Raw genomic sequence first — 12,433 nt, forward strand, 5'->3', positions numbered from 1 at the left:
ATATCTGTGCATACCATAGTCCAGTATCAACCAAACTGCTGTTATTCTCTATATATAGCCCAGCAATATTGCAATATCTGTGCATAACATAGTCGTAATCAACCAACTGCTGTTATTCTCTATATATAGCCCAGCAATATTGCAATATCTGTGCCTTAAGCATAGTCATATCAAACAACTGCTGTTATTCTCTATATATAGCCCAGCAATATGCAATAACGGTGCATAGCATAGTCATATCAACCAACTGCTGTTATTCTCTATATATAGCCCAGGCAATATTGCAATATCTGTGCATAGCAAAGTCATATCAACCAACTGCTGTTATTCTCTATAGATAGCCCAGCAATATTGCAGTATCTGTGTCATAACATAGTCATATCAACCAACTCGCTGTTATTCTCTATAGTATAGCCCAGCAATATTGCAGTATCTGTGCATAAGCATTAGTCGTATCAACCCACTGCTGTTATTCTCTATATATAGCCCAGCAATATTGCAAGTATCTGTGCATAACATAGTTCATATCAACCAACTGCTTGTTATTCTCTATATATAGCCCAGGCAATATTGCAATATCTGTGCATACAAAGTCATATCAACCAACTGCTGTTATTCTCTAGGATATAGCCCAGCAATATTGCATGTATCTGTGGCATAAGCATAGTCTTATCAACCAACTGCTGTTATTCTCTATATATATAGCCCAGCAATATTGCAGTATCTGTGCATAGCATAGTCAATATCACCAACTGCTGTTATTCTCTAGATATAGCCCAGCAATATTGCAGTATCTGTGCATAAGCATAGTCATATCAACCAACTGCTGTTATTCTCTATATATAGCCCAGCAATATTGCAATATCTGTGCATAACATAGTCAGTATCAACCAACTGCTGTTATTCTCTATATATAGCCCAGCAATATTGCAATATCTGTGCATAGCATAGTCGTTATCAACCAACTGCTGTTATTCTCTATATATAAGCCCAGCAATATTGCAATATCTGTGCATAGCATAGTCGTATCAACCAACTGCTGTTTTTCTCTATATATAGGCCCAGCAATATTGGCATATCTGTGCATATCATAGTCGTATCAACCAACTGCTGTTATTCTCTATATATAGCCCAGCAATATTGCAATATCTGTGCATACATATTCGGTATCAACCAACTGCTGTTATTCTCTTTATATAGCCCAGCAATATTGCAATATCTGTGCATAGCATAGTCGTATCAACCAACTGCTGTTATTCTCTATATAATAGGCCCAGGCAATATTGCAATATCTGTGGCATAGCATAGTCGTATCAACCAACTGCTGTTATTCTCTATATATAGCCCAGCAATATTGCAATATCTGTGCATATACCATAGTCCATATCAACCAACTGCTGTTATTCTCTATATATAGCCCAGCAATATTGCAATATCTGTGCATAGCATAGTCATATCAACCAACTGCTGTTATTCTCTATATATAGCCCAGCAATATTGCAATATCTGTGCATAACATAGTCATATCAACCAACTGCTGTTATTCTTCTATATATAGCCCAGCAATATTGCAATATCTGTGCATAAACATAGTCATATCAACCAACTGCTGTTATTCTCTATATATAGCCAGCAATATTGCAATTCTGTGCATAAGCATAGTAAGTATCAACCAACTGCTGTTATTCTCTATATATAGCCCAGCAATATTGCAATATCTGTGCATAGCATAGTCGTATCAACCAACTGCTGTTATTCTCTATATATAGCCCAGCAATATTGCAATATCTGTGCATAACATAGTCATATCAACCAACTGCTGTTATTCTCTATATATAGCCCAGCAATATTGCAATATCTGTGCATAGCATAGTCATATCAACCAACTGCTGTTATTCTCTATATATAGCCCAGCAATATTGCAATATCTGTGCATAGCATAGTCATATCAACCAACTGCTGTTATTCTCTATATATAGCCCAGCAATATTGCAATATCTGTGCATAACATAGTCATATCAACCAACTGCTGTTATTCTCTATATATAGCCCAGCAATATTGCAATATCTGTGCATAGCATAGTCATATCAACCAACTGCTGTTATTCTCTATATATAGCCCAGCAATATTGCAATATCTGTGCATACATAGTCGTATCAACCAACTGCTGTTATTCTCTATATATAGCCCAGCAATATTGCAATATCTGTGCATAACATAGTCAATATCAACCAACTGCTGTTATTCTCTTATATATAGCCCAGCAAGTATTGCAATATCTGTGCATAGCATAGTCATATCAACCAACTGCTGTTATTCTCTATATATAGCCCATCAATATTGCAATATCTGTGCATAGCATAGTCATATCAACCAACTGCTGTTATTCTCTATATAAGCCCAGCAATATTGCAATATCTGTGCATAAGCATAGTCCATATCAACCAACTGCTGTTATTCTCTATATATAGCCCAGCAATATTGCAATATCTGTGCATAGCATAGTCCATATCAACCAACTGCTTTTATTCTCTATATATAGCCCAGCAATATTGCAATATCTGTGCATAGCATAGTCATATCAACCAACTGCTGTTATTCTCTATATATAGCCCAGGCAATATTGCAAGTATCTGTGCATAGCATAGTCCATATCAACCAACTGCTGTTATTCTCTATATATATAGCCCAGCAATATTGCAATATCTGTGCATAAGCATAGTCATATCAACCAACTGCTGTTATTCTCTATATATAGCCCAGCAATATTGCAATATCTGTGCATAACATAGTCATATCAACCAACTGCTGTTATTCTCTATATATAGCCCAGCAATATTGCAATATCTGTGCATAACATAGTCATATCAACCAACTGCTGTTATTCTCTATATATAGCCCAGCAATATTGCAATATCTGTGCATAACATAGTCGTATCAACCAACTGCTGTTATTCTCTATATATAGCCCAGCAATATTGCAATATCTGTGCATAACATAGTCGTATCAACCAACTGCTGTTATTCTCTATATATAGCCCAGCAATATTGCAATATCTGTGCATAACATAGTCATATCAACCAACTGCTGTTATTCTCTATATATAGCCCAGCAATATTGCAATATCTGTGCATAGCATAGTCGTATCAACCAACTGCTGTTATTCTCTATATATAGCCCAGCAATATTGCAATATCTGTGCATAGCATAGTCATATCAACCAACTGCTGTTATTCTCTATATATAGCCCAGGCAATATTGCAGTATCTGTGGCATATCATAGTCTTATCAACCAACTGCTGTTATTCTCTATATATAGCCCAGCAATATTGCAATATCTGTGCATAACATAGTCATATCAACCAACTGCTGTTATTCTCTATATATAGCCCAGCAATATTGCAATATCTGTGCATAGCATAGTCGTATCAACCAACTGCTGTTATTCTCTATATATAGCCCAGCAATATTGCAATATCTGTGCATACCATAGTCATATCAACCAACTGCTGTTATTCCTATATATAGCCCAGGCAATATTGCAATATCTGTGCATAACATAGTCGTATCAACCAACTGCTGTTAGTTCTCTATATATAGCCCAGCAATATTGCATTATCTGTGCATAACATAGTCATATCAACCAACTGCTGTTATTCCTCTATATATAGCCCAGCAATATTGCAATATCTGTGCATAGCATAGTCATATCAACCAACTGCTGTTATTCTCTATATATAGCCCAGCAATATTGCAATATCTGTGCATAACATAGCCATATCAAACAACTGCTGTTATTCTCTAGATATAGTCCAGCAATATCACCCAATTTGAAATATAGATATTGTTATATAAAGTTGTGCCTCTAGTAGTATCTCGTTGTTAGGTTAATGCTTTGTGTTCATAGCTTCCACTATGTATAGGAAAGTTTGTTACTTTTCCTGTGGAACTTGAATATATATGACAGCCATTTAACCTGATCACTGAGATTAGGTGTTAACGGAGTTAAATTCTCCAGCGTTCTAACTGTACAATACTTAACTCAGTTTGCACCCCATTTACGGATCCTTCTTATATTTACATAGATTAGTTAAAGTATAAAGTAAATTAATCAAATATTGTGGCTAGTTAAAATACAAGAGTTCCCATTGCCTCCTCACCAAGTCCCTCGTATTTATTTTAGTGTTTGCGATGCGGCAGAGCCTCGGTTTAGGGGTTAATAGGTAGTTTATGGGTGTTAGTGTACTTTGTAGCAGTTTAGTTATTTGTTTTATGCTACAGCTTTGTAACGTAAAACTCATAACTACTGACTTTAGATGGCGGTACGGATCTTGTGGTTATAGAGTGTACCGCTCACTTTTTGGCCTCACAACAAAACTCGTAATACCGGCGTTATGGGAGTCCCATTGAAAATGGACTTTTTAAAAAGTGCGGTACTGACGTTGCGTGACGGCCAAAAAGGTGTGCGGTATACCTGCAAGACCTGTAATGGCGGCGTTAGGGAAAAAGCAGCGTTATGAAGCATAACAATGCTTTTTCACTAATAACCCAAACTCGTAATCTAGCTGTTCATTCTTTCTCACTACTGCATCTAAATTTCTCATTTTCTTTTATTTTCAGCCTCACGGCTGGCAGCCGGGCATAAAGGACCCGTTCCGTGGATCTGTTGTTTGGGCTGTTCCTGAAAATGTGGACATCACAGCAACACTGTACAGAGTAAGAGAAAAATGCTTATAGAGTTATAGAGGGAAACAGATGAGATCATACATGAGGGGGACAAGGAATAAGGGAAACAGATGAGATCATACATGAGGGGGGAAAGGAATAAGGGAAACAGATGAGATCATACATGAGGGGGGACAAGGAATAAGGGAAACAGATGAGATCATACATGAGGGGGGAAAGGAATAGGGAAACAGATGAGATCATACATGAGGGGGGGAAAGGAATAAGGGGAAACAGATGAGATCATACATGAGGGGGGGAAAGGAATAAGGGAAACAGATGAGATCATACATGAGGGGGGAAAGGGAATAAGGGAAACAGATGAGATCATACATGAGGGGGGCAAGGAATAAGGGAAACAGATGAGATCATACATGAGGGGGGAAAGGAATAAGGGAAACAGATGAGATCATACATGAGGGGGGAAAGGAATACGGGAAACAGATGAGATCATACATGAGGGGGGCAAGGAATAAGGGAAACAGATGAGATCATACATGAGGGGGACAAGGAATAAGGGAAACAGATGAGATCATACATGAGGGGGGGAAAGGAATAAGGGAAACAGATGAGATCATACATGAGGGGGACAAGGAATAAGGGAAACAGATGAGATCATACATGAGGGGGGAAAGGAATAAGGGAAACAGAAGAGATCATACATGAGGGTGGACAAGGTAATAAAGGAAACAGATGAGATCATACATGAGGGGGACAAGGAATGAAGGGAAACAGATGAGATCATACATGAGGGGGGGAAAGTAATAAGGGAAAGAGATGAGATCATACATGAGGGGGAAAGTAATAAGGGAAAGAGATGAGATCATACATGAGGGGGACAAGGAATAAGGGAAACAGATGAGATCATACATGAGGGGGGAAAGGAATAAGGGAAACAGATGAGATCATACATGAGGGGGAAAGGAATAAGGAAACAGATGAGATCATACATGAGGGGGACAAGGAATAAAGGAAACAGATGAGATCATACATGAGGGGGACAAGGAATAAGGGAAACAGATGAGATCATACATGAGGGGGAAAGGAATAAGGGAAACAGATGAGATCATACATGAGGGGGACAAGTAATAAGGGAAAGAGATGAGATCATACATGAAGGGGAAAGGAATAAGGGAAACAGATGAGATCATACATGAGGGGGAAAGGAATAAGGGAAACAGATGAGATCATACATGAGGGGGGAAAGGATTAAGGGAAAGAGATGAGATCATACATGAGGGGGGAAAGGAATAAGGGAAACAGATGAGATCATACATGAGGGGGGAAAGGAATAAGGGAAACAGATGAGATCATACATGAGGGGGACAAGGAATAAAGGAAACAGATGAGATCATACATGAGGGGGGACAAGGAATAAGGGAAACAGATGAGATCATACATGAGGGGGGAAAGTAATAAGGGAAAGAGATGAGATCATACATGAGGGGGAAAGTAATAAGGGAAAGAGATGAGATCATACATGAGGGGGAAAAGGAATAAGGGAAACAGATGAGATCATACCTGAGGGGGAAAGGGAATAAGGGAAACCGATGAGATCATACATGAGGGGACAAGTAATAAGGGAAACAGATGAGATCATACTTGAGGGGGGGAAAGGAATAAGGGAAAGAGATGAGATCATACATGAGGGGGGGAAAGGAATAAGGGAAAGCTGATGAGATCATACATGAGGGGGAAAGGAGTTTGGGAAAAGAGATGAGATCATACATGAGGGGGGAAAGGAATAAGGGAAACAGATGAGATCATACATGAGGGGGAAAGGGAATAAGGGGAAACGATGAGAGTCATACATGAGGGGGGAAAGGAATAAGGGAAACAGATGACATCATACATGAGGGGGAAAGGAAATAAGGAAACAGATGGAGATCATACATGAGGGGGGACAAGGGAATAAGGGGAAACAGATGAGATCATACATGGATCATACATGAGGGGGGACAAAGGAATAAGGGAAACAGATGAGATCATACATAAGGGGGGAAAGGAATAAGGGAAACAGATGAGAGTCATAGCATAGGGGGACAAGGAATAGAAGGGAAACAGATGAGATCATACATGAGGGGGAAAGGAATAAGGGAAACAGATGAGATCATACATGAGGGGGGACAAGGAATAAGGGAAACAGATGAGATCATACATGAGGGGGACAAGGAATAAGGGAAACAGATGAGATCATACATGGGGGGACAAGGAATAAGGGAAACAGATGAGATCATACATGAGGGGGAAAGGAATAAGGGAAACAGATGAGATCATACATGAGGGGGAAAGGAATAAGGGAAACAGATGAGATCATACATGAGGGGGGAAAGGAATAAGGGAAACAGATGAGATCATACATGAGGGGGGAAAGGAATAAGGGAAACAGATGAGATCATACATGAGGGGGAAAGGAATAAGGGAAAGAGATGAGATCATACATGAGGGGGACAAGGAATAAGGGAAACAGATGAGATCATACATGAGGGGGGAAAGGAATAAGGGAAACAGATGAGATCATACATGAGGGGGGAAAGGAATAAGGGAAACAGATGAGATCATACATAAGGGGGGAAAGGAATAGAGGAAACAGATGAATCATACATGAGGGGAAAGGAATAAAGGGAAAGAGATGAGATCATACATGAGGGGGGAAAGGTATTAAGGGAGAAGAGATGAGATCATACATGAGGGGGGTACAAGGAATAAAGGAAACAGATGAGATCATACAATGAGGGGGGATAAGGAATAATGGGATACAGATTGAGAGCATACATTGAGGGGGAAAGTATAGGGAAACAGATGAGTATCATGACAATAGGGGGGTGGAAAGGAATAAGGGACATCAGATGAGTTCAATACATGAGGGGTGAAAGGAATAAGGGTAAACAGATGGAGATCATCACATGAGGTGGAAAGGAATAAGGGAAACAGATTGAGATCATACAGTGAGGGTGAAAGGAATAATGGAAACAGGATGAGAATCAGTACATTATGTGGGAAAGTATAAGGAATCAACAGATGAGATAAATAATACATTAGGGGGGGAAAAGGAATAATGGACATCAGATGAGTATCATACATGAGGGGGAAAGGGAATAAGGGAAACAGATGAGATCATACATGAGGGGGGAAAGGAATAAGGGAAACAGATGAGATCATACATGAGGGGGGAAAGGAATAAGGGAAAGAGATGAGATCATACATGAGGGGGACAAGGAATAAGGGAAAGAGATGAGATCATACATGAGGGGGGGAAAGTATAAGGGAAACAGATGAGATCATACATGAGGGGGGAAAGGAATAAGGGAAACAGATGAGATCATACATGAGGGGGGAAGGAATAAGGGAAACAGATGAGATCATACATGAGGGGGAAAGGAATAAGGGAAAGAGATGAGATCATACATGAGGGGGACAAAGGAATAAGGGAAACAGATGAGATCATACATGAGGGGGAAGGAATAAGGGAAAACAGATGAGATCATACATGAGGGGGAAAGGAATAAGGGAAACAGATGAGATCATACATGAGGGGGACAAAGGAATAAGGGAAACAGATGAGATCATACATGAGGGGGGAAAGGAATAAGGGAAACAGATGAGATCATACATGAGGGGGAAAGTAATAAGGGAAACAGATGAGATCATACATGAGGGGGGAAAGGAATAAGGGAAACAGATGAGATCATACATGAGGGGGACAAGGAATAAGGGAAACAGATGAGATCATACATGAGGGGTAAGGAATAAGGGAAACAGATGAGATCATACATGAGGGGGGAAGGGAATAAGGGAAACAGATGAGATCATACATGAGGGGCACAAGGAATAAGGGAAACAGATGAGATCATACATGAGGGGGAAAGTAATAAGGGAAACAGATGAGATCATACATGGGGGACAAGAATAAGGGAAACAGATGAGATCATACATGAGGGGAAAGGAATAAGGGAAACAGATGAGATCATACATGAGGGGGGAAAGGAATAAGGGAAACAGATGAGATCATACATGAGGGGGAAAGGAATAAGGGAAACAGATGAGATCATACATGAGGGGGACAAGGAATAAGGGAAACAGATGAGATCATACATGAGGGGGAAAGGAATAAGGGAAACAGATGAGATCATACATGAGGGGGGAAAGGAATAAGGGAAACAGATGAGATCATACATGAGGGGGATAAGGAATAAGGGAAAGAGATGAGATCATACATGAGGGGGAAAGGAATAAGGGAAACAGATGAGATCATACATGAGGGGGGACAAGGAATAAGGGAAACAGATGAGATCATACATGAGGGGGGAAAGGAATAAGGGAAACAGATGAGATCATACATGAGGGGGACAAGGAATAAGGGAACAGATGAGATCATACATGAGGGGGGAAAGGAATAAGGGAAAGAGATGAGATCATACATGAGGGGGAAAGGAATAAGGGAAACAGATGAGATCATACATGAGGGGGAAAGTAATAAGGGAAAGATGAGATCATACATGAGGGGGGAAAGGAATAAGGGAAAGAGATGAGATCATACATGAGGGGGAAAGGAATAAGGGAAAGATGAGATCATACATGAGGGGAAAGGAATAAGGGAAAGAGATGAGATCATACATGGGGGGGAAAGGAATAAGGGAAACAGATGAGATCATACATGAGGGGGAAAGAATAAGGGAAAGAGATGGATCATACATGAGGGGGACAAGGAATAAGGGAAACAGATGAGATCATACATGAGGGGTAAGGAATAAGGGAAACAGATGAGATCATACATGAGGGGGGAAAGGAATAAGGGAAACAGATGAGATCATACATGAGGGGGAAAGGAATAAGGGAAACAGATGAGATCATACATGAGGGGGAAAGGAATAAGGGAAAGAGATGAGATCATACATGAGGGGGGAAAGGAATAAGGGAAACAGATGAGATCATACATGAGGGGGGAAAGGAATAAGGGAAACAGATGAGATCATACATGAGGGGGAAAGGAATAAGGGAAACAGATGAGATCATACATGAGGGGGAAAGGAATAAGGGAAACAGATGAGATCATACATGAGGGGGGAAAGGAATAAGGGAAACAGATGAGATCATACATGAGGGGGGAAGGAATAAGGGAAACAGATGAGATCATACATGAGGGGGGAAAGGAATAAGGGAAACAGATGAGATCATACATGAGGGGGAAAGGAATAAGGGAAACAGATGAGATCATACATGAGGGGGGAAAGGAATAAGGGAAACAGATGAGATCATACATGAGGGGGAAAGGAATAAGGGAAACAGATGAGATCATACATGAGGGGGAAAGGAATAAGGGAAACAGATGAGATCATACATGAGGGGGACAAGGAATAAGGGAAACAGATGAGATCATACATGAGGGGGAAGGAATAAGGGAAACAGATGAGATCATACATGAGGGGGAAAGGAATAAGGGAAACAGATGAGATCATACATGAGGGGGACAAGGAATAAGGGAAACAGATGAGATCATACATGAGGGGGAAAGGAATAAGGGAAACAGATGAGATCATACATGAGGGGGAAAGGAATAAGGGAAACAGATGAGATCATACATGAGGGGGAAAGGAATAAGGGAAACAGATGAGATCATACATGAGGGGGAAAGGAATAAGGGAAACAGATGAGATCATACATGAGGGGGACAAGAATAAGGGAAACAGATGAGATCATACATGAGGGGGAAGGAATAAGGGAAACAGATGAGATCATACATGAGGGGGAAAGGAATAAGGGAAACAGATGAGATCATACATGAGGGGGAAAGTAATAAGGGAAACAGATGAGATCATACATGAGGGGGGCAAGGAATAAGGGAAACAGATGAGATCATACATGAGGGGGAAAGGAATAAGGGAAACAGATGAGATCATACATGAGGGGGAAAGGAATAAGGGAAACAGATGAGATCATACATGAGGGGGACAAGGAATAAGGGAAACAGATGAGATCATACATGAGGGGGGAAAGAATAAGGGAAACAGATGAGATCATACATGAGGGGGAAGGAATAAGGAAACAGATGAGATCATACATGAGGGGGAAGGAATAAGGGAAACAGATGAGATCATACATGGGGGAAGGAATAAGGGAAAGAGATGAGATCATACATGAGGGGGAAAGGAATAAGGGAAACAGATGAGATCATACATGAGGGGGAAAGGAATAAGGGAAAGAGATGAGATCATACATGAGGGGGACAAGGAATAAGGGAAACAGATGAGATCATACATGAGGGGGAAAGGAATAAGGGAAACAGATGAGATCATACATGAGGGGGAAAGAATAAGGGAAACAGATGAGATCATACATGAGGGGGAAAGGAATAAGGGAAACAGATGAGATCATACATGAGGGGGGAAAGGAATAAGGGAAAGAGATGAGATCATACATGGGGGGAAAGGAATAAGGGAAACAGATGAGATCATACATGAGGGGGGAAAGGAATAAGGGAAACAGATGAGATCATACATGAGGGGTAAGGAATAAGGGAAAGAGATGAGATCATACATGAGGGGGAAAGGAATAAGGGAAACAGATGAGATCATACATGAGGGGGAAAGGAATAAGGGAAACAGATGAGATCATACATGAGGGGGAAAGGAATAAGGGAAACAGATGAGATCATACATGAGGGGGAAAGGAATAAGGGAAACAGATGAGATCATACATGAGGAGGGAAAGGAATAAGGGAAACAGATGAGATCATACATGAGGGGGAAAGGAATAAGGGAAACAGATGAGATCATACATGAGGGGGGAAAGGAATAAGGGAAACAGATGAGATCATACATGAGGGGGAAAGGAATAAGGGAAACAGATGAGATCATACATGAGGGGGGAAAGGAATAAGGGAAACAGATGAGATCATACATGAGGGGGAAAGGAATAAGGGAAACAGATGAGATCATACATGAGGGGGAAAGGAATAAGGGAAACAGATGAGATCATACATGAGGGGGAAAGGAATAAGGGAAACAGATGAGATCATACATGAGGGGGAAAGGAATAAGGGAAACAGATGAGATCATACATGAGGGGGAAAGGAATAAGGGAAACAGATGAGATCATACATGAGGGGGAAAGGAATAAGGGAAACAGATGAGATCATACATGAGGGGGAAAGGAATAAGGGAAACAGATGAGATCATACATGAGGGGGAAAGGAATAAGGGAAACAGATGAGATCATACATGAGGGGGAAAGGAATAAGGGAAACAGATGAGATCATACATGAGGGGGAAAGGAATAAGGGAAACAGATGAGATCATACATGAGGGGGAAAGGAATAAGGGAAACAGATGAGATCATACATGAGGGGGAAAGGAATAAGGAAACAGATGAGATCATACATGAGGGGGACAAGGAATAAGGGAAACAGATGAGATCATACATGAGGGGGAAAGGAATAAGGGAAACAGATGAGATCATACATGAGGGGGACAAGGAATAAGGGAAACAGATGAGATCATACATGAGGGGGACAAGGAATAAGGGAAACAGATGAGATCATACATGAGGGGGGAAAGGAATAAGGGAAACAGATGAGATCATACATGAGGGGGACAAGGAATAAGGGAAACAGATGAGATCATACATGAGGGGGAAGGAATAAGGGAAACAGATGAGATCATACATGAGGGGGACAAGGAATAAGGGAAACAGATGAGATCATACAC

At 40.6% G+C, this 12,433-nt stretch overlaps 1 protein-coding gene across 1 annotated transcript in view; it reads left to right on the forward strand.

Moving 5' to 3' along the window:
- Nucleotides 1-12,433, forward strand: part of EHBP1L1 (EH domain binding protein 1 like 1) — a 333,907-nt gene that overhangs the window by 66,097 nt on the left and 255,377 nt on the right. The window contains exon 3 of the mRNA XM_053689234.1: nucleotides 4,623-4,718. Within this exon, the coding sequence (XP_053545209.1) occupies nucleotides 4,623-4,718 (96 nt within the window). The remainder of the gene's footprint in view (nucleotides 1-4,622; nucleotides 4,719-12,433) is intronic.

Source organism: Bombina bombina, chromosome 7, assembly GCF_027579735.1.
Source record: "Bombina bombina isolate aBomBom1 chromosome 7, aBomBom1.pri, whole genome shotgun sequence".
NCBI classification, from domain to species: Eukaryota; Metazoa; Chordata; class Amphibia; order Anura; family Bombinatoridae; genus Bombina; species Bombina bombina.